Here is a 25,766-nt window from a genome sequence, read left to right as displayed (position 1 = left end):
TAATGTTCTCCTTACCTGGCGTCAACCAAGTCTTCGCCTATTTTTTTTTGAATAGTAAGTGTATTTATTGCATGGCATCGTCGACATCTACACATGCTGCAAATGAAGTCATAGAAGACGTTGCCTACCTAAGTTGCAACAGATTTGCTGATCAGCATGCTATCTCTATGATATTAATTTTGAAAAATGTCCTCCCCAATCTGCCGAGTCAGAGCCAAATACATGATCCCTTCTAAACCTTCGATCATAGTATGTTCCTCTACGTCGTCCTGTTTCGTCATCCACAACATCCATGTCGTCGACGAGAGCTCACATTCCACCCCAGCACCTCGACAAGGGCAACCGGTTTGATTGAAGGGGGTATCGGGTTATTTCTACAAAAAAGCAGGATGAAAGAGGATTGCAGATAAACACTTACGAATATGTACAAGAAGAAACAATACGACGTACGTAAAACTACACACCAATATGAATGAACACCATCCTCTGCTCAAGCGGCACCTTTGTCTTCACGGCGTGAGTAGCACGGTTCAATGCCCAAGCCGCCTTCGTACAGTCCATGAACTCCCCATCCCCCAACTTCTTGACCATATTCTGATAGAAAGCCTCGACGACATGTTTTGCGACAGCATCGTCAACCTCCCACAGCGTGCCAACGACACTCTTGAACCCCGAAAACTGAAGGCCAGCTGCGAGATGGATGACTTCGTCGGGCGTCTCCTTATCGCCCACAGCGGTATGACACGCCGACAAGAACGCGAATTCAGCGTGCGGGATGTCTTTCTCCATGATGTCAAGCAGCGTGAGAGGTGCGTCCTTCATGACGAAATGGGAATTGTACGGCTGGTTGTGGTCCTGCTTGCCGTGACATGCGAGGTGCACCCAGGTGTTCTGTTCCAGGGCTTCGAGTGCACCTGCTCGTGTGGCTGCATCACCAGAAAGAGTGGAACGGTTGGCTGTCGCAGGGACAAGCTTATGGACAAGCTCGAGCTCGCTATCGACAGCTAAGAGCGCCTTGCCTGTCCCTGCACCCGGATGGCCCTGTCCGATCGCCACAAAGGACGGAGGCACATGATTCTTCATCATCTGCCTCGATCTGATCAGCGCCGAAAGTGTCGGCGTGTAAGAGCAGATGTAGAGATCCTCTAGGCACGGCTCCTTCCCAGAGCAATCTGCCTTCGTTCGAAAGGGGTGAGCTGCATGGAGAGGAATAGATGTGAAGGCCGCAGTTGGACACAGCCAGATTCGAGACTGGCGCTTTAATTTGAGTGTATTTTCGAGTACGTTGACGATGGGTAGCATAATATCGTCCCATACTGCCCGCAAGAGGACAATTAGATCATTGCGTGGCTGCCTTAGGCCCATTTTCGATGCTTGCGGTATTGCCCTGGCGAACCGATCTTTGAGATCCTCGAGATCTGCGAGAGCGATAGATGGCAAGGCAACATGATGGGGTTGTCCTAACGTCGGAACAATAATGGCGCTGCACGAATATCTGCTGGCAATGAGGATGACGACTGGACCATAGCGTGCCGCCGCCTGCAAGTCCCTGTACGAAGGTGGGAGCAGGAACTGTGAAAAGCCTTGAATATCACGGATTTCAGCCACTGCAGCTTCCCACTGCCTTGCAAGTCTCCGATACTCGGTTGCTGCCCGATCAGCAGCAGCACTGTCAATGCTCCCAGTGGAACCCTGAGCATCAGACAGGCGCTTGCTGAGCTCCGCGAGTGTTTGAGCGAGTTGCGGGCTCGCAGACTTCAGGTCTTCCAGTGGAGTCCTGAGTCGAGAGGCCAGCGACCATTGCTGGCCACGACCATGCTCCACGAGTTCGACCGCTTGTTGCAGATCATTGGAACGAACAGCACACGACGCTGCATCTACTGGCAGTGACTGCGCATCGAAAAAAGCGGTTGCAGCCTCGCGCCGTGAGATAATTGATGATCGTGTCATCACGTGGTTGTCGAACAACTCCAAGCACATTTGGTATGCTTCGAGGGCGGATCCATGTTGATAGACTTCTGCTTGGCGAGCCCAGTCTATAGCCTCAATGATGCGTGGTGGAAATCCTTGAGTGAGATGTCGTGATGCGAGTCTGTAGTTCTCTACAGCGAGTGACAAATCAGTGGGGTTGCGTTGTACCTGGTAACGAGACAGATAGGCTTCCTGTAGCCACATCAAACCGAAGTATCTATCCGGGTGCAGTAAAGGTAAAACCACCAACGACTCTTGGCAGAGTCGAATAGCTTCCTCGACGTCCTCATTCTGCCGAGTTCGAGTGAAACGAGAGCAGAGCACCGAGCTCAAATTGAAAAGAGTTCTATGGCGCTCTGGATCATCAAGCCGCTTTAACCGTAGAGATTCGCGATACAGAACAATGGCCTCGTTAAGATTCTCGATGACGTGCGATTTGTCATATCTCTCTTTGAGCGCGAGGGCAAGGTTGTTAAGCGTGGTGTCACGACGTGGATGCCCAGGTGGGCACAACGTCAGTGCCTCGCGATGGAGGCTGACACCTCGGTTTATATCATCAACGTCACCGTGTTTCTTGAAACGGGTGCAGAGGGCGCCCCCTAAGTTGTCCAATGCGCAATCACGAAATCCATGCCCAACAGGGGACAGACACAGTGCTTCTTCGTGAATGGAGATTACCTCATCAAGGTCATGAGATTTTCCTTGGTGATCAAAGCAGGATTGGAGTGAGAGGGCCAAGTTGTTCAGGTAGGCTCCACGGTCAGAATGTCCCTCGGGACACAGAGAAACGGCTTCACGACGAAGTTGTATGCTCTCTTCTAGATCATCAATACTGCCATGCTGGTCAAAGCGTACCTCAACTGCATGTGCAAGGTTGTCGAGGGCCCTGGGACGGTATTTTTGGCCCAGAGGGCAGAGCTCGAGCACGACTCGTCGAAGGTGGATACCTTCGTCAGATGCATCAATCGGAAGTTTGTTGCATCCGCTGATCGCATAATCAACCTCCCTGTCTACGCTGGTGCTACGAAGGTAGGTGCCCTCTGGACAGAGGGGCAGTAGCTTGCAGCACAGTTGCAGGGATTTGTGAATATAGACGGCGGTGCGCTCCTTGCTGTAGCGCCAGTTCAATGCGAAAATGAGATGATAGAGAGATAAAGCGTGATCTGGATGGCCCTGCGGACGCAATGCAAGTGCTTTGTGGAAGAGGGAAGTGGTGGTATCAATGTCTTGGAGATCGTTTCGAATGTAGCCTTGAAGGCGGGCCCACGCGAGGTTGGTGAGAGCCGCTGCGTGGTCAGGATGGTCGACCGGACAGCGGTCCAAAACCAATTGAAAATGTTGTAAAGCATGGTTCAGGTGAGAGATTGTCTTGGTGGTCCTATATTCGGCATATCGTGCGTGGCCCGCATCTGTCTCTCGAGCAATCTGGCAGTCTACAAGAGACTACAGTTGACATTTCGTCAGCAAAAGCTAACCGCAGAAGCCAGCGTCACCCACGTCAAATAGTGCGCTGTCCTGGTTATCGCAAGCGTGTACAATAGCGGCTTTCAGCGTGAGCGAAGGATTGACATCATGAACAGGAGGGAAGGACAATTCTACGGGATGTGAGTGGATATACATGAATGAGAAGTAGGTTACTCACCGAATGGCTCATCGCCACGATCGAGCAGCTCATCCCACGATGTGTGAAGTTGTCCAATGACTTCTCCATTTCCAAGCATTCGATCGACCTCGTAGGGCGCTCTGATTTCCACTGATAATGCAGGTGACTCGTGAGATGATCTGTAAACCGAAGATGAGTTCTTGAATCACGTCCGAAAGTTTTAATGGACTTTACAAAGTCACGGTATCTCCGCACGCTACAGATTTGTCGGATGATAAGACTCTGACGGTTGATTTCCAGCGTCTCGTTGAGTCGACATTGATGGATATGTAAATACCAGCGGGCATGCGCTTGGAAGGGACTTTGAGGTTTCTTCCGCTGATGACTGTAGATAGAGTGTGATGATCACAAAGAGATGCGAAGGTTTACAGAGTGGCCTACCTTCAAGTCTAATAGATTGGATTTCTGCAATACCGGGCATGATGGTACGGCGAGGATCGAGGGTGGGTTTGATGGTGGGTGGTAGGAGAAGATGGGGTTAAGGATATGTGGACTGTAGATGGAGTTTGGGTGAGAGGGAGACACGAGTTGAACACTGATGATTGTTCTAATGCGGCTCGATCGCAGCGTAGCCTATACCCAGTTCATTCTTGGATTCTGACGTCTTCTCCCCAATGCTTGTCCTCATTCTACACATGTGGCAACCTAAGTTGCCACAGCTTTGCCTGATCAGCGCTCAGCGCTCAGCGATGGAGAAGTACCTGACAATCTATAGTCAAGACTCAGCATTAATATTGGCCCATCAGTAGAAATAGAACATTAGGTCGATGACTCGATGAGGCAAGCTCGGGTTTCTGCCAATGTTTTTCAAGTCATGTGACTGGGAGATTCTGAAACAAACAAAAGTCACGGTTATGATGTAACCGGTGAGTATAAACAACTTCACTGGTTGAACTACGCCGGAATCCCCGTTGTGGACAGGCCTCCTGATGATCGGATCTTTCAATCACTTTAATGGACTGACTAACCAAGTACTGAAACTCTGCCACAGTGCCACGTCGGCGCGCCCCAACGGTAAGTCATTTCCAATACTCTTATCTGTCCCTAGATTTTGCCTATATTCTTAGTAGCTGCAAGGAGGCACGCGCCAGGGCGCGATTGGTACGTTATACCACACATCAGGCCATTTGAACCGCATATCAGTCAAGACGGCGGAATAAAATATTTTGATGTGGCGCCACAGTCGGTCCGTTGAAATGATAGGGGTCCAACGTTCACTGATCGCGAGGCTCAAGAGTTGAACGACGTTTGGAGAAAAAATTGTCGCCTGTACGCTATTCCGAATTGGAGGCAAACATACACACGTATTTTGTTGACAGTTATCAGACGACACTTCAGCGTCACAATCTGAAGACCGAATAATCGCAACTCACAAAAACAAAACAAAAAAAGAACATACAGTCGCATCATTGTAATCATCATGACAAGGCCATTTTTTGATACCTGTTCCATCGCCTCGGATTGGTCGTGTAGAGGGATGCGCAGTATTTCGGGACCAATTCCTAGCACCATATGGCTCTCGGCCATCGAATGTCCTGCCCATCTGCAGGTGAAGTAATTCTGATGGGAAAGCCGTGCAAAGGTAACCTGTCCCAATGAAATGTAGGAATGCATCGTTGTCCTGGCGCGTGCCAGAGCTACAGTATAAAGGCGAGAGGAGGGTGCTAGCTTTCCATTCAACTCAACAGAAGATAAATCATCAAGCCTTAGCATTCTCTTCCCAACAAACATGAAATTCATCTCACTCACCTCTTTCATCGTGTCTGTCGCGGTGATGACTGGCGTGGCAACCGCGTACAACCCCATCGGCCAGTCTTGTGACACCTTTAGTGAGTGCTCTTGCCACAGACTCGTGCACTTCGGGGCATGCAGATATTTGATAGAATGCTGACGGCTGCTTGCAGATATTCTTTCATGCGGACAGGACGCGAGCCTGAACGGCGGGAATCCGTTCATTTATGAATGTGTACCAACCATAGACGAGTACGTGTACGTTGTAGGCTGCCCCTGCCCCACTTGCTGTGTCACCGCGTCCGCTGGTGTTGCGTACTGCGTTTGAAAGTGAGAAGTGAGCGCTGTTTTTCCTCGATGACTAGTCTGAGTGCTGATGAGTTTGCTTTCGCAAGAGAGATTGTGCGTGGAATAATGTACCGTGATACGTGAGAGGAATATAGAAGGAGTGTTGTATCCCGGTCAATAATAGATTGTGTATGGAACTAGTCCCACTTGGTAGTGCTGTGTAATGTCGCAAATCAAGGCGCGAGTTCCATTGGAAATTGTCGAGCATCCTAAGTCGTTATTCCTAATTGGGTGGTCAAGGGTACTACGCTGCAGTGGGGAACTTGCCCTTAAGTCGCAACGTGTTGAACACAGATGCCGTAGAATGAATGAGTTCATTCCGTTGCAATACATAATCTGACCGCTGCATATTGGTACATAGAATAAATGAGCTGAGCGAGATGATATGATGGCAACATACATATACTGGTGAGCCCGCAGCCTAAGCTGCGTGGTAAAGAGACGCGTGTCACTGTGCCTTGTAGCTATCGAAGGTGATAAGCGAGAAAGGAGTTCATGTGTAAGTATAGATGTTCCTAACCCATTTACTTGACATCCATCCTGCGGTGTGTTAAGCGCAACAGTATCCTCGGGTTGCGGTGTGAATGAGTGGGAGCATGAAAGGACAAAGCACGCCAAGTTCGAAGAATGGCAGGGCGAGTAAAACGAGCGGCCCCGCGAGAACAAATGAGCAGAAAACTCGCAAGTCAACTGAAGAATAGGAGTGGCGGGTGAGGAGCAGAACCGCGCTCGCATCTACAACCCTACTGCTGCCATTCCCCGATTCAGCTTCGAATTCTCCATATGTGCAACAACAGTGAGATGTCGTGAGGCGGCTGACAATCTGAGCGATGTGCATTTGTGCAGCATCCGTCGCAGAGCGAACAAGCACGACTTCGGTAACGGGAACTAGTTGGAGGCGTGAGCATAGATTGATGAGGTAGTACGAGATGATGTCGCAAATATTCGAATACACACGTCAGTGAAGACTGTAGAGTGGAAAACAACACTGCAAAGCGAACGTGAATGTGAAAACAAGATAGCACAAGAGAACGTGCCGGATGTAACAGGGTATTTGAGTGGTTCCTACAACTTAGGTTACAACGTAGACTAAAAGAATTAAAGAACCCGTGAAACCGTACATGATGAAAACAAAGTAATACAGCAGGAACTACACACCGATATGAATGAAAACCATCCTCTGCTCGAGCGGCACCTTCGTCTTCACAGCGTGAGTTGCACGGTTCAGTGCCCAAGCCGCCTTCGTACAGTCCATGAACCCGCCATCCTCCACATGTTTGACCATATTCTCGTAGAAAGCTTCAACAACGTGTTTGGCGACAGCATCATCGACCTCCCACAGCGTGCCAATGACACTCTTAAACCCTGAAAACTGAAGTCCAGCTGCGAGATGGATGACTTCGTCAGGCGTCTCCTCATCACCGACGGCGGTATGACACGCCGACAAGAACGCGAACTCCGCGTGTGGAATATCTTTCTCCATGATGTCGAGCAGCGTGAGAGGTGCGTCCTTCATGACGAAATGGGAATCGTAAGGCTGATCGTGGTCCTGCTTGCCGTGACATGCGAGATGCACCCAAGTGTTCTGTTCCAGGGCTTCGAGTGTACCTGCTCGTGTGGCTGCGTCGCCAGAAACAGTGGAACGATTGGCCGTCGCGGGGACGAGCTTATGGACAAGCTCGAGCTCGCTGTCGACAGCTAAGAGCTCCTTGCCATTCCCTCCACCCGGTTGGCCTTGCCCAACCGCCACAAAGGATGGAGGCACAAGACGTTTCTTCATCATCTGCCTAGATCTGATCAGCGCCGAAAGTGTCGGCGTGTAAGAACATATGTAGAGATCCTCCAGGCATGGCTCCTTCCCAGAGCGATCCGCCTTCATTTGAAAGGGGTGAGCTGCGTGGAGAGGAATAGAAGTGAAAGCTGCAGTTGGACACAGCCAGATTCGAGATCCACGCTTTAATTTGAGGACATGCTCAAGCACGTTGACGATGGGTAGCATGATTTCGTCCCATACTATCCGCAATAGGACTATTAGGTCTGTCCTTGAATCTGTTAGGCTCATCCGAGATGCTTCATGTATCGCCCTGGCAAAGCGACCCTTGAGAATCTCCAGATCTGTGAGAGTGACAGATGGCAAGGGAATATGACGGGGCTCTCCTGAAGTCGGGACAACGATGGCGCTGCACGAGTATTGGCTGGCAATGAGGATGATGACCGGGCCATTGCGAGCTGCCACTTTCAAGTCTTCGTACAAAGGTGGAAGTAGGAACCGCGAGAAAGCTTGAAGATCACGTATCTCAGCTACCACAGCATCCCATTGCCTTGTAAGTCTCCTATACTCTGTTGCTGCTCGATCAGCAGCAGCTCGGTCTGTACTGCCTGTGGAACCCTGGGCGTTAGAAAGACGTTTGCTGAGCTCCGAGAACTTGTGAGCTAGCTTGGGATTCGTAGACTGGAGGTCTTCGAGTGGACTCCTCAGGCGAGAGGCCAATGACCAATGTTGGCCACGGCCCTGCTCCGCAAGTTCGACTGCACGATGGATATTTTCACTGCGGATGGCACATGATGCTGCATCCACAGGTAGTGATCTGGCATAGTGGAAGGCAGCGGCAGCTTCGCGCCGCGAAGTGGTCGACGATCGTGTTCCCAAATGAGCATCGAGAAGCTCGAAAAATGTTGAGTAAGCCTCAAGTGCGGATCCATCATCATGCTGCTCTGCTTTGACAGTCCAATGATATGCCTCATTGATGCGTGCTGGGAATCCTTGAGTGGGGTGTCTCGACGCCAGTCTGGAGTTCTCCATCGCCAGCGACAAGTCAGCAGGGTTGTGTTGCACTTGGTAACGACACAGATAGGCTTCCTGCAGCCACCTCAAACTGAAGTATCTATCCGGGTGCAGTAAAGGCAAAACCACCAACGACTCTTGGGAGAGTCGAATAGCCTCCTCGACATCCTCATTCTGCCCAGTTCGCGTGAAACGAAAGCAGAGCGCCGAGCTCAAATTGTTAAGAGTTCTATGGCGCTCTGGATCATCAGCCCGCTTTAACAGAAGAGATTCGTGATACAGATCAATGGCCTCGTTAAGATCCTCGATGACATGCAATTTGACATATCTGGTTTTGAGTGCGAGGGCAAGGTTGTTTAGTGTGGTGTCACGACGTGGATGCCCAGGTGGGCACAACATCAGTGCCTCGCGATAGAGGCTGAGAGCTCGGTTTATGTCATCAATATCACCGTGTTGCTTGAAACGGGTGCAGAGGGCGCCCCCTAGGTTGTCCAATGAGAAATCACGACATTTGTGCCCAACAGGACTCAGGCGCAGCGCTTCTTCGTACATGGAGATGACCTCGTCGAAGTCATGAAATTTTCCTTGGTGATGAAAGCGGGATTCGAGTGAGAGGGCCAAGTTGTTCAGGTAGTCGCCACGGTCATAATGTCCCTCAGGGCACAGAGAAACGGCTTCACGACCAAGTTGTATGCTCTCATCTATATCATCAATGCTGCCGCGCTGTCTAAAGCGTGTTTTGAGAGCCCATGAAAGATTGTCAAGTGCGTTTGGACGGTATTTCTGGCCCAGAGGGCAGAGCTCGAGCACGACTCGTCGAAGGTGGATGTCTTCGTCAGATGCATCAATCGGAAGATCGTTGCATTCGTCAATCACATAATCAACCGCATCGTCTACGCCGATGCTACGAAGGTAGGTGCCCTCTGGACAGAGCGGCAGTAGCTTGCAGCACAGCTGCAGGGATTCGTGAATGAAGACGGCGGTGCGCTCCTTGCTGTAGCGCCAGTTCAATGCGAAAATGAGATGAAAGAGAGATAATGTGTGGTTTGGATGGCCCTGCGGACGCAATGCAAGGGCTTCGCGGAAGAGGGAAGTGGTGCTATCAATGTCTTGCAGATCGTTTCGAATATAGCCTAAAAGGCGGGCCCGCGCGAGGTTGGTGAGAGCCGCTGCGTGGTCAGGATGGTCGACCGGACAGCGGTCCAGAACCAATTGAAAACGCTCTACAGCATCGTTCAGCTGACAGACCCACTTGTGCCTCATGTATCTGGTGAATCGAACGTGGCCTGCATCTGTCTCTCGAGCAATCTCGCAGTCCACGAGGGACTACAGTTGGTGTTCTGTGAGCGCAGCTGACAGGACAAAGTCTGGGGTTACTCACATCAAGTAGTGTGCCGTCCTGATCATCACTAGCATGCACAACAGTGGCCTTCAGCGTGAGCGAAGGAGTGACACCACGAACGGGTGGGAAGGATAGTTCTACAAAATATGAGTAGATGTGCAGGAATGAGAAGTAGGTTGCTCACCGAATTGTTCATCTCCATGACCGAGCAACTCATCCCACGATGTTTGAAGTCTTCCGATGATTTCACCACTGCCCAGCGTTCGATCGAGCTCAAATGAAGCTCTAATCTCCATTGATAATGCAGGAGACTCGTGTGATGATCTATAAACCGAAGATCAGTGTTGATTCGCATCCGAAAGTTTCAATGGACTTTACAGGGTCACGGAATCTCCCCACGCTACAGATTTGTCGGATGACAAGACTCTAATGGCTGATTTCCAGCGTCTTCTCGAATCGACATTGATGGATATGTAAATACCAGCGGACATGCGATGGGAAGGGATTTGAAGATTCTGTCCACCGATAACTGTAGATAGAGGGTCATAATCACAGAAGACATACAAAGGTGATGCAGAGTAACCTACCTTCAAGTCTAATAGATTGGATTTCTGCGCTACCGGGCATGATGATACGATGAAGCAAAACGATGAGGATCGAGGATGGGCTTAGTGGAGTGTGGAAGGAGAAGACGGGGTATAGGGATATGTGGACCGTGGATGGAGTTCACCCGAGAGGAGGAGAAGAGGTTTGGGGTTCGATGATGGCTGCACGTGTATTTGGATCATATTGTTGAGGGCTGTTCAGCACAGGTACGATTAGACTAAGCTCTGAGACCAAAAGATGACCGAGTATGATGGTTGCTACTCCAGGACGGTACGACGCATTTAGCACACCAAGGTAAAATATAGAATCGAATTTATTCGTAATGTAATACAAACTGGTGAAAACAGAAAAAGCCGAACGATTGAGCTGACAGTGCCATGGGATGATTGAGAGTGTTATAGAAACACCAGTAACGGTTTGCGAGAGTATGAGTCGGAATTCAGCAGCTTGATATAGCTGAATGCGATACAACGGGTGATGAAGAGCGTTAATGCGACCTGAAACAAGCGACGATCAGTCTAAACAATATCTGGGGAGTATGTCTACTGTTGAACGAGCCGGTGTGTTTTCCTGAGCAACGGGAGACTCAAGTAACAGCAAATGTGCGACTCGCATCTTGGGTCGAACTTCGACAGAAAGAAGCACAGCCACCCACCGGTTTGCCGAGTTCATGTCGTACCCTCAAAATCACATTGCCCGATCGTCCTAGTAGCGAATTCCCAGAAACGACTTATATCAAACAATGATACTACGCACCATGGGTCTTCTGCGACCGAAGACCACTTCTCTTGTGTACTCCAAATAATTATAAGTACGTCTTCCCCATCCCCAGTACATGCGACTCCTTCTACTTCTCACGCGACTACCGCTTCATCATCAAGACCATCCAACATGCAGAATACAAGTTCATTCTCCGTGTTCTCAGGCAGTACTGCGACCCGATTACTGATGGGGGACGAAGTACCCGTTTCCCCCCATATCGTATCCTCAAGTCGTACAGATAAAGTGTCTTGTCTTACGAGTCTGTCAAACGCGCGACTGCCGTTACAGTGCCCTCTCGTGATCTTCTCACTTTCAATCGAGTGGGATACTTAGAACGAGCTCCAGCATTTCACTGGAGATCGATGGTCTTGAGTCACGGTCCAGGAGGGTTTGAGGATTGTAAGTGTCTTGCCACTGCTAAGGTGCGTGTACTCCGCATTTATGGCTGTTTCATTACATTAACCTACCTCGCATTTCTATAGACACCCAGGATATGACCTTCTTCGTCTCCACACCTCCATCAAGTCTACGCCAAGAATGTTTCGCAAGCGCTTTCCTTGGCATGCCATTTCCACAGTTTCCTAAGTGTATCCCATCCCATCTCATTATGATAGTGTAGTTAGGACTTTTCCGTTCTCAAATCTCGCCGGCAATACTTACGGCCTGTTGAATCGTCAGCCTCACGATGGCTGCATGACGAATGGCTGCTATGTGTTATTTTTCATTATTGCCACTTTCACTGACATAAGCGCTCATCGCCCTATGCGCAGACTTTTGCCAGATACAAATATCTAACGCTTTGCGACAAGCTCCAAGTGTATATGTGAGCGTCTTCTATTTCATCCTCTACCATTTCATGTCATTCACAGAAAAATAGTCAGCAAATGGAACTTGAATCTCGCAGGCAACACGCTGCAACCACAACCATCCATCCGAGGTAGATAGGTGAAGCCAGCTTCCAGAAACGCGCATATAGGCTGTTTTGCTGTCGCTGAATCTCGTAACGGTGGCTACCCATGCGGATACCTTTCTCGTCATTTTAAAAACACGTCTCTAACTGAGTTCGAGTCTGTGCTTGAGTTCACGAAGATTTCATTAGATGGATAGCGGCTTTCCCGGTATCGCAATCATGCAACCAATTTCCAGATCAACCGTCGTCATGAGGTACCAGTATCTTGAGTGCCGCAGGTCCTGAATACGCGGCTCCCCCGGACACAGTCTACCCTCCCATTACAAACGTCGAAGGACACTCATGACGGATTGTCGCTTGTTTTAACACCATCGTGTGTATTTCAGACATTCTCAACTATTTTCTAACTTCTTGATGTATCCAGCGTAGATGAACACAGCCAGGTGCTATTCAGTCATTCAAAGGTGAGCACTCGTGTCGCTTTTCCTCCCTGACACCTTCATCCGTATAATGCAGTACAGCAGCCTTTTCCTGAGTTCTTCTTAGCTGCAGCCGTTTTCAGTAAAATCTCATTCAACAGCCCACCCGTAATCAAATACTTCGCTCAGTCCTCGCTGCTCACTTCTTGAAATCAGCGAACGACGTTGGCGACATCCCACAATTGTCATATTACCTGTGCACTCCTACATCTACACATATGACGCGCGTTCATAATTCCAAATGTTCTTTGGCACGAGTACAATTAATCGGTACGAAACTACGAGTGCCTAACCATAGGAGATGACAATTGAGTCCATGCATTGTCCGCCATATAAGCGCACACCTCCTTGAGTTGAGAGATCACTAGTGTCGCAGCGGATGTAAGCAATGCACAGATCAAAAAAAAGGCCCCAGGATTGACGAAGCTACTGACTTCGATGGGTGCACATGTTAGTTGAAGGTGTTCCATGGTGCAGAAGGACTTGAAAGCTTGAAGTTTGACGAATGGTCTGACTGGAAAGCGTGAGTCGGTCTGGGTCGGCTCGTACGATGTACTCAAGTAGAAGACGAGGCTGCAAATGACTAGGGTACACAAAAACTCGGGTGAATATTCTACGCCGTACAGAACAATAACACGAAAGAGGATACAAAAACGAGATAACGGGAGCGCAAGAGTATCAGGGTCATGACTACAAAAAGCAGGACGAAAAAGGATCGCAGATAAACAACTTGTGAACATGTACCAGACGACAGCAATATCACATAGAACTACACACCAATATGTATGAAAACCATTCTCTGCTCGAGCGGCACTTTTGTCATCACGGCGTTTGTAGCACGATTGAGTGCCCAGGCCGCCTTCGTACAGTCTATGACACCGTCCTCTAGGTCTTCGAACATCTTCTCGTAAAAAGCTTCCACGACGTATTTTGCGAGAGCGTCACTGACCCCCCACAGCGTGCCAACGACGCTCTTGAACCCCGAAAACTGGAGTCCTGCTGCGAGGTGGATGGCTTCGTCGGGTGTCTCCTCATCGCCGACGGCGGTATGACATGCTGACAAGAATGCAAATTCAACTTGTGGAGAATTGTTCTCCATGATGTCGAGCAGTGTAACAGGTTTGTCTCTCATGGCAAAACATGAATTATAAGGCTGCTCAAGGTCTTGCTTCCCGTGACAAGCGAGGTGCACCCAGCTGTTGCACTGCAAAGCATTGAGCGCACCTGCTTGTGTGGCTTCGTCTTTCGAAAGATTAGTGAACTTGATGTTGGGAGGAACGAGTGTATGGACAAGCTCAAGCTCACTATCAACAGCCGGGAGCACGTCACCTTGCCCTGCGCCCGGTTGACTTTGTCCAATCGCCGCGAAGGACGGAGTCACGCGCGTCTTCATCGCCTGCCGAGCTCTAATAAGAGCTGAAAGTGTGGGTGTATAAGAGCAGATGTAGAGATCCTCCAAGCATGGCTCGCTTCCAGAGCGATCTGCGTTCATTCGGAAGGGATTAGCTGCATGGAGAGGGATGGACGTAAAGGCTGCCGTTGGACACAGCCATATTCGAGACCGATGCTGCAATTTTAGGTCATGCTGGAGGACGTTTACGATGGGTAGCATGATCTCGTCCCATAATATCCGCAAGCGTACTCGCAGCTTCTTCCTTGGTTCCGCTGGGTGCATACGAGCCGCGTGCCGGATTGCTGTAGCGAAGTCGTCCTTGAGCTTCTCCAGATCTGCGAAAGTGATGCGCGGGAAGCGAACGTGATGAGGCTGTCCAGATGTCGGGACAACAATGGCGCTGCATAAGTATTTGCTTGCAACAAGGATGATGACTGGGCCATGGCACGCTGCTGCTTGCAAGTCTTCATACAAAGGTGGGAGCAGGAACCGCGAGAACGCCTGGAGATTACGGATTTCAGCTACTGCGGCTTCCCATTGCGTCGTAATTTTCCTGTACTTTGTTTCCGCTACTTCAGCTGCAGTTCTGTCGGTGATGGTTGCAGAACCCTGAGCGGCGTCGGAAACGCGCTTGCTCAGTTCCGAAAATTTGCGGGCTAGATGTGGATGTCTTGATTCGAGGTCTTCAACTGGAGTTTTGAGTCGAGAGGCCAATGACCATTGCTGGCCACGGCCCTGCTCCGCAAGTTCGACCGCGCGTCGGAGATTGTCACTGCGGATGGCACATGATGCTGCATCTACAGGTAGTGATCTGGCATAGTGGAAGGCAGCGGCAGCCTCGCGCCGCGAAGTGGTTGATGATCGTGTTCCCAAATGAGCATCCAGAAGCTCAAAAAATGTTGAGTAGGCCTCAAGTGCGGATCCATCAACATGCTGCTCCGCTTTGACAGTCCAATTAAATGCATCAACGAGACGGTTCGGAAATCCTTGAGTAGGGTGTCGTGATGCCAGCCGGAAGTTCTCCATTGCGAGTGACAGATCAGCAGGCTTGTGCTGAACCTGGTAACGAGATATATATGCCACACGTATGCTGAAGTATGAGTAGTGCCTGTCAGGGTGGAGTAGTGGCAAAGCCGCTAATGACTCTTGGCAGAGTCGAATAGCCTCTTCAACATCTTCATTCTCCCGAGTTTGCGTGAATCGAGAGCAGAGCGCCGAGCTCAAAATGTCAAGAGTTGCAGGGCGCCCTGGATGATCAAGCCGCTTTAACAGAAGAGATTCGCGATACAGATCAATGGCCTCGTTAAGATCCTCGATGATATGCCATTTGTCATATCTGGTTTTGAGCACGAGGGCAAGGTTGTTAAGCGTGGTGTCACGACGTGGATGCCCAGGTGGGCGCGAGGTCAGTGCCTCGCGACAGAGGCTGACAGCTCGGTTGATGTCATCAATGTCACTGCGCTCGTTGAAACGGGTGTGGAGGGCGCCCCCTAGGTTGCCCAATGAGAAATCACGTTGTTCGTGCCCAACAGGACGCAGACGCAGCGCTTCTTCGTGCATGGAGATAGCCTCGTCAAGGTCATGGGATTTGCTTTGGTGATCAAAGCGGGATTCGAGTGAGGAGGCCAAGTTATTCAGGTAGTCACCGCGATCAGAATGTCCCTTGGGGCACAGGGAAACAGCTTCACGACCAAGTTGTATGCTCTCTTCTAGATCATCAATGTTGCCACGCTGGTCAAAGCGTACCTCAACTGCCTGTGCAAGCTGGTCGAGGGCGCTGGGACGGCATTTCTGGCCCAGAGGACAGAGCTCGAGAACGACTCGTCGAAGGTGGATGCCTTCATTAGATGCATCAATCGGAAGATTGTTGCATTCGCTGATCACATAATTCAGTGCACCGTCTACGCGGATGCTACGAAGGTAGGTGCCCTCTGGACAGAGCGGCAGTAGCTTGCAGCACAGCTGCAGGGATTCGTGAATGAATACGGCGGTGCGCTCCTTGCTGTAGCGCCAGTTCAATGCGAAAATGAGATGATAGAGAGATACTGTGTGGTTGGGATGGCCCTGCGGACGCAATGCAAGGGCTTCGCGGAAGAGGGAAGTGGTGGTATCAATGTCTTGCAGATCGTTTCGAATATAGCCTTGAAGGTGGGCCCACGCGAGGTTGGTGAGAGCTGCTGCGTGGTCAGGATGGCCGACCGGACAGCGGTCAAGAACCGACTGAAAACGCTCCACAGCACCGTTCAGGTGAGAGACCCTGCCGCGTCTCATGTATCTGGAGAATCGTACATGGCCCGCATCTGTTTCTAGAGCAATATTGCCGTCTACGAGGGACTACAGTTGGTATTCTGTCAGCACAACCAGCAGGGCAAAGTCTAGGGTCACTCACGTCAAGTAGTAGTGCGCCGTCCTGATTATCACTAGCATGTACAACAGAGGCCTTCAGCGTGAGCGAAGGATTGACACCACGAACGGGTGGGAAGGACAGTTCTACAGGATGTGAGTAGATGTGCAGGAATGAGAAGTAGGTTGCTCACTGAATGGTTCATCTCCATGATCGAGCAACTCATTCCACGATGTTTGAAGTCTTCCGATGATTTCACCACTGCCCAGCGTTCGATCGAGCTCAAATGAAGCTCTAATCTCCATTGATAATGCAGGAGACTCGTGTGATGATCTATAAACCGAAGATCAGTGTTGATTCGCATCCGAAAGTTTCAATGGACTTTACAGGGTCACGGAATCTCCCCACGCTACGGATTCGTCGGATGACAAGACTCTAATGGCTGATTTCCAGCGTCTCTTCGAATCGACATTGATGGATATGTAAATACCAGCGGACATGCGAGTGGAAGGGACTTGAAGATTCTGTCCACTGATAACTTTAGATAGAGGGTCAGAATCACAAAAGACATACAAAGGCGATGCAGAGTAACCTACCTTCAAGTCTAATGGATTGGCTTTCTGCGCTACTGGGCATGATGGAACGATCAAGCAAAACGATGAGAATGGAGGCTGGAGGCTGGGCTTAGTGGTGGGTGGAACGAGCGGTAGGAGAAGACGGGGGTAGGGATAGGTGTAGATGGAGTTTGGTTGTGAGAGCGAGAGAAGAGGTTGAGGGGCAGGTGATGGTGCATGCATGTCTATTTGGATCATGTTGTTGAGGGCTGTTCAGTACAATAGACGCTGGTACGATTAGACTTAGCGTTGAGACCAAAATATGACCGAGTAGGATTAGCGGGAGAACCTGTGGGTGGGCGATGCCAAGGTCAGACATATCAGCGAAAGTGGCACGCCAACTTGAAAGTCATGCGAGACTCTGAGCGTCCTGTGACGTTTGCTACTACGACTCATTTAGTACACCAAGGCAAAATGTAGCATCACGTTTATTTACTAAGGTAAGGCAAAATGGTGAAAACAATATGCGCACAGAAAAGCTGAACGATTGTATATGAGTACAGTCGAGCTGATGTGAGGATGATCGAGCACGTTATGGAAACACCAGAAATGGTTTGCGAGAGAGAATTCAGCTGATATAGCTGTGCGGCAGACGATATAACGAGTGACCAAGAGCATGAATGCGACCTGGGACAAGAGTCAGAAGCGACAATTAGTAGTAGATCAGTCTTTACAATACCTGGGGAGTTAGTATGTCCACCGTTGAACGAGCCAGATGGAACACTCCGCCCGTGTTCGGAATTCGCCGAATGCACACTTGGACGGTGCATCGATTATATAAGCATCACTGCAATTGAATTTTATTGTCGTCCAATCGTCGTCCACCTAATTCCTCAATATTCAATATTGATGTGGGAGCCGCTCACTGAACAAGTCTTTTCCAGTGCTCCTGTCTACGACCTTATATTCTGCGATTTGAGTCCTCGCACCCTCGTCCGGCTGTCGCTTACATGTCGTACAACACACAAAGCAGTCACTCGTTTTTTCAAGCGTGCGTACAACGTCAACCGACATCTATCTCATTATTTCCCAGATCCTCTCTCATTTCGCTCCCTCCAAGCCCGAACTGGACTGGTCATTTCTGGATCTAACGCACTTCAGTTTTTGGACCGTACCTTCTACCCCGAGTCAGATCTCGACGTCTACTCTCACGCTGGTCACGTTTACGAGGTCCTGGAGTGGATCGAGAGCACCGGGTATAAGTTTGAGCCCCACAAATATCAAGGGGAGGACTGGCATGACCATGTTTCGCCTGACTGGGATGGAACAGTAGCAAGAACGACTCGATTCATACCGACGGGAGAAGATGTTCGCTCGACGCGGTATTCTAACATCGCTGAAGTCTACACGTTCAAGCGGCTTGTGGATATCGGTGGAGAGCTTGTCGAGCTCCAGATTCAAGTCATCGAGACGATTTGCAATCCTATTGATACCATCATGAAGTATCACTCAAGTTAGTTAAAACTATCCCCTTTCTTTTGCACGCGTGTTGACCCTCTTGGTCCCAGCTTGCGTTATGAACATCATTACTTTCAATGCGGCGTATTCGTTCTACCCGATCGCGACATTTGAAGACCGAAGCGCAGTCAAAATCCCCGGATCGAGGCACCGTCCGGATGTCCTCGCAAAGTATGTGAAAAGAGGTTGGAGAGTCTACTCAGTGTTCAGGCCCAAGGATATCGCGCAGCCCTATAAATCACCATTCCTCCCGAACGTGACCCGATGGGTCGGTGATCGTCACTGTTGGACCATTCCGTTAGATACATCGGGAGTCGGGCCCCGCACAGCGTCGTCCCCGTCCTCGGAACAATTTTCATGGGACCCCTCAACCCAGAACGGTTGGATAATGAAGACCATGCCAGCCGCTATGAAAGGTCTCAGCGTACCAGATATGGATTACAATCCCATCACGACCACTATATTCCGTTACAACTATATCGTTCCCAGTGAATCACTCGCTTCAACGATCCGTGGGTGGGCGTTCTCCCAGGGTAAGCTTAACCATGAAATATTAACTAGACACAACTGGACTTGGTGCGTCTATCGATACCCAAACCGTTTCTCGTGCATTCACACCTGCGCTTAGGTTCGATGCTGAAATACCGGGGTTCCGTGAGCAGGTGACATAGAAAATGTATCGGTAGTCGAACCAGACCGGTACCGTCGTTTCATTGGGTCTTTCTTTCTTTTTGTTGAGACTCGTTGTCCCACACGTATCACACGCGGGTCATAATTACTTGCCTATGTCATTCTCTTAGGCATGCTCTGAAGATTTTTTTTTAATATCGCAAGTCGGAATACAATTTTTGCGTCAACATCGAAAGTAGGTATTGCTAAGCACTGTGAATTCAGAACAGACACCCACGATGAAAGACAGCAATATATGCTGTTCTTGTGCGCCCAGCCCACTGGCACTTGGCAAAGGTTGAAACTATTGAATTGAAGATCGCTGAGGGGCCTTGTATGTGCACACGTACTGCATAACACCGTACCTCATCAAGCATATACCCGCTTCGCTGCGGTGTTGAAGCCCTCATACAGCTTTGGCGAACCCAATTCGGGCGACGCCCGTCGGATTAAAGTCGAAAATCGTGTAGTATCGGCGGAGGAACAGCTCGCCTGAAGGCATAGCTAATCAACAGCAAACTAACGGCAACGCATAGATCACGTACCCAAAATCCACAGTGAACGTCCAATCGCATGTATATCTGCACCAATAAACGGCGAAATGCAGCGGTCCTGACTCTCTACAACCACATAATCACTTCCCTTCAGTGCGTAGGGTTTGCCGTTGAAATAAAACGTCAGTTCCGGCAACGATGAGATTTTGGTGCAGTCAACAAAGTGAAGGGTCGAGTTCTCGCGACGGGTGGCACCAATTTTGGTGTTGAACTTTTCGGCAATCTTTGTGGGGAGTGCGATGAGGGAGGTGCCTGTATGTAATTTAGTGATTTGGAGTCAGTCAGGCAAGCAGGGACGTACCAGTGTCGATAGCAGCGCCCGTCCTCTTGCTTTTGAAATCTAGTATCGTATCTCCAAATGTGACTTTCTGAAGCTTAACCTCCCAGTTTCCAGTACTGCTCAAAGGCACATAGGCGATGCCACCAGTGTAAGCCAGCGGGTCTATACCGCCAAATGTGACTTCACCAGCGTCAACCTCAGAGCGACCAAAGCGGAAGGAGAAGACGGGCTTGAGACCTCCATCGACCATGTTGTAAAACGGAGGGACGACGTGCTTGTGGGAGTGGGTTTTGTAGCCAAGACCGAGGACACCCCCGAAGCTCGTGTACGTGTCAATTGTGGCGCGCTAATATTATAGAGTGAGGTACACACGTGCAGGCCACACTACCCCCAGTAACCTCTCCGAAGTTCTGGCCACTGACAGCGAGGTTTTCGATGCGGAGGTCATCTTGGGAGATGATGCCCTTCACGGAGCCAGTTTCGTACCCGGAGGAGAACCTAGCGCCATTCGCCTTGTATGTGGAGGAAGCACTGGAATTGTACTTCAAATGGATGAGACTCGGAGGTTTGCACGAGTCAGATTCGTACTTGGAGCTGGTGACCCAGAAGTCACTTGACCTGGGGACGGGTGAGTCCTCAGAGTATGACAAAAGTAAGTAATTTCCTTACCCAGTGTCAAGGATAACCTTGAACATTTGAGGTGGAGTGCCGAGCTCAATCTCAACATAATGCCGAAATATATTAGGGAAGTCTGGGAAGTGTGAATATGACAGCAAGGGAGGAAACGGTGGTAAATACCGAGGGGGACACGATGGCCGTCGTTGATGAACTCCTGGTTCCAGACGAGACTATTTTCCTCGAGTGTTGGACGAATGTTACGTCCAGCGCCACCAACTCCCATCAAAGGGAGTTGTTGGTAAGGAGTCTGTGCGCCATATTTCTCAGTGAGGAAGGCTGTCTCAAGCGCATGTTCCAGTGAGACTTGTGGGAGCTTCTTGAGCTTTAACGTGTGAACACTCGCTGAGGTGAATGGGAGGAGGACAAGGATAGTGGTGAACCCGGAGAGCAACATTATTGGAGAGGCGCGAGTCTAAGAAATTCGTAATGCTCAAACACAACATCTTATAGATTCTTAAAAAGGCCCGGCGTTTCCAAGGAGTCCGATGCCGGAGGCTTGCAATCTCGGTTCCGAGTCGACCTGAGTTCGACGAGGAGAGTTAGTAGGCATGGTGGGCGCTCGGTACTTGAGGACTGGCAGATCGGCGCGACGGCAAGGCGCTAGTACACAAATATTTGACGGACGGGTGTGGACAAAAAATCCTGTCACATTCAACGCTCAGTGTGCCCCGGCTTAAATTCAACGGAAACGTTACCTATTTTCCTTCACACCTCTCTTCAAACACATAGGAAAGAAGACACGAATTATTATGTTAATTAACTCACGGCAGTGTGCCCAATGCCCAATGCCCACAGACTCTCAGCTGCAACCCTTCAAGCGCGCGCACGCACAAGAGTATAAAGGTGCACTTCTTACTTTTTGTTCGTGTGACTGAGGAAAAAACCTGTCTGACAGCCTCTGCGAAATACAGGCCATGGTTAATGCTGCATAAGTGGCGCATGTGAGAGTGGAGACCATAACGACAATCGAGTAATTCTTCAAGTTGCTTTGGAGGCGGCGCGCGTCACATGATCAGACGCTCTTCATGAATCAAGTCGAGTGACAATCAGTGATTCCATATATATCCGAGTCGTACATGCGAGGAATCAGACACTATTTATACACATCCAAGCTGAGCCTCGCGACTGTTTGGTGGTACAATTTTACAGCATTTCAAGAGTGCACAAGAACGTTCGTTGTCCACAAGCTTTCTGCGACGAACTTCGAGCCTCCCAACCGAATAGTAATAGGTGGGTGTCGCATGTGCTATTTCAGCTGATTGCGTGATGTGCCAGGATGCTCTTTCTTGGTTCGTCGCCAAGGATTACTCTTCACTGTGAAGCGGCCAATCGCCACCTCGTACTTAAATATTGTACATGCGAGGAACCAGACACTGTAACATAAAAAAAAATAGGACAATACACGTACATGAACTGACTAGGGAGGCGACTATTAACATGTCAAGAAGAATTCTTTATCCTGTGGAACAACCTGAGACCCTGATGAGAACGCCCTTCAAGTGAATACCAGAACTTTGTAGCTGGTTGCGATAATTTCGGAGCCACCGTATGTAACAATAGCTGCAAGAGAGGACGATTAAAACCAGGTTTGAGGAGCACTGAGCACACACTGACCATAGCCGTTGTCTTTCACTTTGCCACAATGCTCACCTCCGTGCGTAGACGCTTGGGCAATGTAAAGAGGCTCTCCATCCGCCTCCATTCCTCCACTAGATGATCAGATTTGATGTTAGGAAAGAGAAGACACTGTTTTGCGAGGTAGGCATACCGCACGGCGATGCCGCCCAAATTCTCGGGGGAGAATTGGCCTTCAACGTGAATCCAGCGAACGGAGCTCTTGTCTCCCACGAGAAATTGATATTTGTCATATATCTGATAAAGAAATTGAGACAAAACACAGGCAAAGCGCTGGAGAAACTCACAGCAATTTCTTTGTGATTATAGCCGATGTACACACACTTATACTGAACAGAGGCTTTTCCTGGATCTTATTTGATAGAAAGGTGAATGCTTTGAAGAAACATTCTAGTATCAGAACTTACAAAGACCACCCTGGACAACACCATAAGACATTGACAGACTGCTCAAACCAGCAACATTTCTTTAGCTCACCTCATATGGAGCACGTGCGATATAAAGTGGGCTGCCGTTTCTCTCGTGGCCTCCTTGAATGGCTGCAGGTGGTAAAAATTCCCCGGTGCTCCCGGTAGTCTTGCAGGACATGTGTTATCAGCGCAAGAATGGGGAGAATAACAATGCTTCCTACCCAGTGGACTGTAGGCTTGCGGATGAGATCACCTGGGTCGTCGAAGATAGGAGGCTTCGGCGCGCCCATCTGGAGAGCAGGAACAATGAGAGAACGGGGGTGAACAACTCTGTGTCACGTACCTTAATATTGTTCCAGTCGGCCTTACACTTTGTCTCATAGGCGTTCAAAGCAATATATTGCGGACCGAGGCTTTTACCAAATGCTTTCTGAATGATGGAAGTAGTAGTCATATAGTCCGGGGACGTAAGGACCTGAGGAGAGAACTGGAGACTCTGGTGTAATGAAGAGGTCGTAGTGATCTGCCCGCTTTCGAGGCGGGTCTTGTGACCGACCGCGTACCGTGCGGAATAGGAGCTTTCCATATACGCGTTATGGGGCTGAGAGGTTCCCCAGGGTTCGGGGATGGGCTGTCTGGTGGATCGCAAGAAATCGAGGTCTAGATCAATGAAGGATAGGATCTCTCCCTACGATCCAATGAACAACCAGAAAACATCCGATCAAAGAACTTCACCCACCACCATCCAGAAGAGAGTAATGTCTTGAAGTTCGCGGCGCTCGTAACCGCCGCCTACGTCGGAGTGGGCTCCCGGGAACCATACCTGCAATAACCTCAGCGCCAAAACTAGAAGTGACTGCGCATCAAATCATTCACCTGTTTCAATGTCTGATTGGGGGCCAATCCACCTGTGGGCGTTGTCCATAACGTAGGCAGGAATTTCTCTCTATTCTCCTGGAGCGCAATTGCATGAAGCGCGATATCAACTGTGGCCGGAAGACTTGTATCCTTGATTTCGAGCGCGTCGATAGTCGCGTACACCGACCCAACTGTGTCCCACACGCCGACGCACCTTATCCAGCAATTGAGCAAGGAATCGGAAGACATGATATCAGGGAGACTTACTTGACTCTTGGATGCCGGGTGTCGCTTGGGATGGTAGGAGTCTCGTCGTCTATAAGTTGACGCCAAATCAGGAAGAATTGTCCAAGATTTTGTCGTGTCAGTAACCCAATGCGATCCTACAATATTCGTAAAATGCGGGCAGAATGCGTGATGGTTGGGGTTACTCACAATCAACCCAGACAGTTTTCTTGCCGTGTAGGCGCCTCTGAACGACCATGTTGAAGGTTAAAACCCTGTCTCACGAGAAATGTGGCAACATCACCTAGAAAACCTAGAAAATTATAAATCACCCTCCATGAGACCAAATCCAAAAAGCAACTGGATTGATAGTCACCCGAAGATACAGATTTCATCTCCATCTTCATAATTCTGAGCGATGTATGCATATGCGTCACGAATCTTGCTCGCTGGAGAGCATTGATAACCATCAGAGTCTCGTCATCCTCCTAAAGGAGATAGTGGACTGACCGACTGAGGTGCCCAGTACCTCTGAGTCATATGATCATCCCGTAAGTTCCGCAACCATCTCAGCTTCAGACTACTCACGCAACGACAAAGTCCCCCATACTTCATCTCCAGCGAAATCGGCTTCCGTACCGACTCCACTTTGGTAAAAGACGATCTGCTCCTTCCCGCCGCTACAAATACATTAGAGGAATTACTGGAGAAGTATCAGCCAGGTGCTCACGCTGTCCGAGCTTTGACGGATCGTGCTTGCATGTGTTGCACTGTCAGGTTGTGCTATGAAATAGCAGTAATGGCTTACCAAGGCGAATAACATTCGTTGGGAACTGCTTGACGTCGCCCCCGCCCCCGCCTCCGCCTCCGCCGACAGCTAGTACACACTACATGAGTACAGATTGTGAGGATCCGAGGAATTTTGTTACGTGTATCCGCTGACGTCATCTCTGGAACTTCACCTGCAGCAATGCGTTCAATGTAAGAAATCAGCTTCTGATGGGAAAAATGGACATAAATTTGCTGACCGCAATTCTCGGACACCGTGTTCGCGTCACCTCCGGTGAACTGAGCAACGGATTCTAGAGCGCGATCCATCAGATGAAGTCAAGGACAAAAATATTCCCCTTACTGGGCTGCAACAGTTTACTGATCAGTGTCAGGTTGCCATCATTGCCAGTCCCATCACAGAAGATCAATAACATTTTGGGCATCTTGCTGGTAATGATAAGGATGATATGGGTTCAGACGGTGTGGTTAGAGAGTGACTTAGCTTGTCACAATGGCTGCTCCGTCCATTAAATAGGTCTGGGGGAGTAAGGAACACTCCAACTGCTCAATATCAATTGGGCTGATCCTGGCGTCGGAACTTTCAATTTTGTATTTTCTTCTGGTCAGAGGTCAAGAGTTCTGTCATACCATGCAGCACGATTGGCTAAGAGCAGGCTGCACAAAATTTTCAACGTAATGATCCAAGGGCCCCTAAAGTTTGGCGTCTGGGGGTCGTTCCTGCCCTTGGAGAGGTCGGATTTTGAGCATTGCCTTGCTGAACCTGTGCCTATACGTCAATGCCCCTAGTAAAAGCCAGATTAGCGCGTGATATAGGCAAGGCCCTGTTAGTGGTGCAAATTTTTAAGCCGTCAGTGTTAGAAGTGTTAAAAGTTAGAACACGTCCCTCACGCAGTTGTGCTGTGAAAATTAGGATGGACAGTCGCGCCGAGCACCCACTGAGGGAAGGCGCCTTGCTTGCATCAGCCAGGGATTTGATTCTTGACAGGTGGAATGTTTGATGGACCTTCCAAGGGACTGCGTTGAGAACAGCGCCCATAAGCTGAGAGATGGTCAATTATTGACGCGCGGATATGAAGGCACCATCGGAACTCAAAAATTGATTCTGGTACTCGGGCAATCATCCCTTCCGAAACAGCGAGCGTTCCAATGTCGGAGCCAAGAAACACGAATGTTCGTCCATTGGCTTGGCCGGCGGCTGCCAATTATGGGTCGCGGCCCCTGACTGCAACCAGGACTATCGCGCCTTGCCCAAATCCCTA

General features: G+C 49.7%; 7 protein-coding genes across 7 annotated transcripts; 2 read left to right on the top strand and 5 right to left on the bottom strand.

The window, feature by feature from the left end:
* Nucleotides 1-456: 456 nt before the first annotated feature.
* Nucleotides 457-4,055, bottom strand: DEU56DRAFT_917517 (CHAT domain-containing protein; the record flags this gene model as incomplete). Its single annotated transcript, XM_041357996.1, has 5 exons — nt 457-3,414; nt 3,469-3,566; nt 3,614-3,753; nt 3,809-3,959; nt 4,016-4,055. 5 exons carry the CDS (start codon nt 4,053-4,055, stop codon nt 457-459), a joined length of 3,387 nt encoding a protein of 1,128 aa, XP_041203565.1.
* Nucleotides 4,056-5,364: 1,309 nt separating this feature from the next.
* On the top strand, nt 5,365-5,701 carry DEU56DRAFT_830201 (uncharacterized protein). Its single transcript, XM_041354509.1, has 2 exons — nt 5,365-5,463; nt 5,539-5,701. Exons 1-2 carry the CDS (start codon nt 5,409-5,411, stop codon nt 5,691-5,693), a joined length of 210 nt encoding a protein of 69 aa, XP_041203564.1. The 5' UTR covers nt 5,365-5,408; the 3' UTR covers nt 5,694-5,701.
* Nucleotides 5,702-6,607: 906 nt separating this feature from the next.
* On the bottom strand, nt 6,608-10,756 carry DEU56DRAFT_52968 (CHAT domain-containing protein). The gene is made up of 5 exons (XM_041346653.1): nt 10,428-10,756; nt 10,219-10,369; nt 10,025-10,164; nt 9,880-9,977; nt 6,608-9,824 (listed from the first exon to the last, which is right to left on the bottom strand). The coding sequence occupies exons 1-5, from the start codon at nt 10,465-10,467 to the stop codon at nt 6,864-6,866; spliced, it is 3,390 nt and encodes a 1,129-aa protein (XP_041203563.1). The 5' UTR covers nt 10,468-10,756; the 3' UTR covers nt 6,608-6,863.
* Nucleotides 10,757-13,183: 2,427 nt separating this feature from the next.
* On the bottom strand, nt 13,184-17,146 carry DEU56DRAFT_983868 (CHAT domain-containing protein). Its single transcript, XM_041359972.1, has 5 exons — nt 16,931-17,146; nt 16,722-16,872; nt 16,528-16,667; nt 16,380-16,480; nt 13,184-16,324 (listed from the first exon to the last, which is right to left on the bottom strand). Exons 1-5 carry the CDS (start codon nt 16,968-16,970, stop codon nt 13,367-13,369), a joined length of 3,390 nt encoding a protein of 1,129 aa, XP_041203562.1. The 5' UTR covers nt 16,971-17,146; the 3' UTR covers nt 13,184-13,366.
* Nucleotides 17,147-17,752: 606 nt separating this feature from the next.
* DEU56DRAFT_830141 (uncharacterized protein) lies at nt 17,753-19,272 on the top strand. Its single transcript, XM_041354508.1, has 2 exons — nt 17,753-18,401; nt 18,457-19,272. Exons 1-2 carry the CDS (start codon nt 17,798-17,800, stop codon nt 19,032-19,034), a joined length of 1,182 nt encoding a protein of 393 aa, XP_041203561.1. The 5' UTR covers nt 17,753-17,797; the 3' UTR covers nt 19,035-19,272.
* DEU56DRAFT_924437 (Asp-domain-containing protein) lies at nt 19,166-20,981 on the bottom strand (the record flags this gene model as incomplete). Its single annotated transcript, XM_041358557.1, has 6 exons — nt 19,166-19,567; nt 19,621-19,881; nt 19,931-20,255; nt 20,293-20,527; nt 20,579-20,660; nt 20,708-20,981. The coding sequence occupies 6 exons, from the start codon at nt 20,979-20,981 to the stop codon at nt 19,482-19,484; spliced, it is 1,263 nt and encodes a 420-aa protein (XP_041203560.1). The 3' UTR covers nt 19,166-19,481.
* A 1,616-nt stretch (nt 20,982-22,597) lies between these two features.
* Nucleotides 22,598-25,208, bottom strand: DEU56DRAFT_52917 (uncharacterized protein). The gene is made up of 16 exons (XM_041346648.1): nt 24,848-25,208; nt 24,744-24,797; nt 24,645-24,677; nt 24,524-24,592; nt 24,446-24,470; nt 24,304-24,395; nt 24,226-24,246; nt 24,092-24,164; nt 24,020-24,028; nt 23,926-23,962; nt 23,758-23,873; nt 23,509-23,704; nt 23,372-23,455; nt 22,976-23,320; nt 22,854-22,922; nt 22,598-22,798 (listed from the first exon to the last, which is right to left on the bottom strand). The coding sequence occupies exons 1-16, from the start codon at nt 24,927-24,929 to the stop codon at nt 22,691-22,693; spliced, it is 1,413 nt and encodes a 470-aa protein (XP_041203559.1). The 5' UTR covers nt 24,930-25,208; the 3' UTR covers nt 22,598-22,690.
* Between the last annotated feature and the right edge of the window lie 558 nt (nt 25,209-25,766).

The sequence above is a fragment of the Suillus clintonianus genome (assembly GCF_016758775.1).
Source record: "Suillus clintonianus strain FC179 chromosome Unknown DEU56scaffold_109, whole genome shotgun sequence".
NCBI classification, from domain to species: Eukaryota; Fungi; Basidiomycota; class Agaricomycetes; order Boletales; family Suillaceae; genus Suillus; species Suillus clintonianus.
This window is presented reverse-complemented; position numbering and strand designations above follow the sequence as displayed.

Bases quoted from the DNA above. Each gene is read 5' to 3' on its own strand.
- DEU56DRAFT_830201 (XM_041354509.1), top strand. From the start codon at position 5,409: ATGACTGGCGTGGCAACCGCGTACAACCCCATCGGCCAGTCTTGTGAC. The intron at 5,464-5,538 runs GTGAGTGCTCTT...GGCTGCTTGCAG, and splicing joins CCAGTCTTGTGACACCTTTA to ATATTCTTTCATGCGGACAG.
- DEU56DRAFT_52968 (XM_041346653.1), bottom strand. From the start codon at position 10,467: ATGCCCGGTAGCGCAGAAATCCAATCTATTAGACTTGAAG. The intron at 9,978-10,024 runs GTGAGCAACCTA...CATATTTTGTAG, and splicing joins TCATGGAGATGAACAATTCG to AACTATCCTTCCCACCCGTT. The intron at 9,825-9,879 runs GTGAGTAACCCC...CACCAACTGTAG, and splicing joins AGGACGGCACACTACTTGAT to TCCCTCGTGGACTGCGAGAT.
- DEU56DRAFT_983868 (XM_041359972.1), bottom strand. From the start codon at position 16,970: ATGCCCAGTAGCGCAGAAAGCCAATCCATTAGACTTGAAG. The intron at 16,873-16,930 runs GTAGGTTACTCT...CTCTATCTAAAG, and splicing joins CCAATCCATTAGACTTGAAG to TTATCAGTGGACAGAATCTT. The intron at 16,481-16,527 runs GTGAGCAACCTA...CACATCCTGTAG, and splicing joins TCATGGAGATGAACCATTCA to AACTGTCCTTCCCACCCGTT.
- DEU56DRAFT_830141 (XM_041354508.1), top strand. From the start codon at position 17,798: ATGTGGGAGCCGCTCACTGAACAAGTCTTTTCCAGTGCTCCTGTCTAC. The intron at 18,402-18,456 runs GTTAGTTAAAAC...TCTTGGTCCCAG, and splicing joins CATCATGAAGTATCACTCAA to CTTGCGTTATGAACATCATT.
- DEU56DRAFT_52917 (XM_041346648.1), bottom strand. From the start codon at position 24,929: ATGCCCAAAATGTTATTGATCTTCTGTGATGGGACTGGCAATGATGGC. The intron at 24,593-24,644 runs GTAACAAAATTC...AGTGTGTACTAG, and splicing joins GATGACGTCAGCGGATACAC to CTGTCGGCGGAGGCGGAGGC. The intron at 23,456-23,508 runs GTGAATGATTTG...AGGTTATTGCAG, and splicing joins CCAATCAGACATTGAAACAG to GTATGGTTCCCGGGAGCCCA.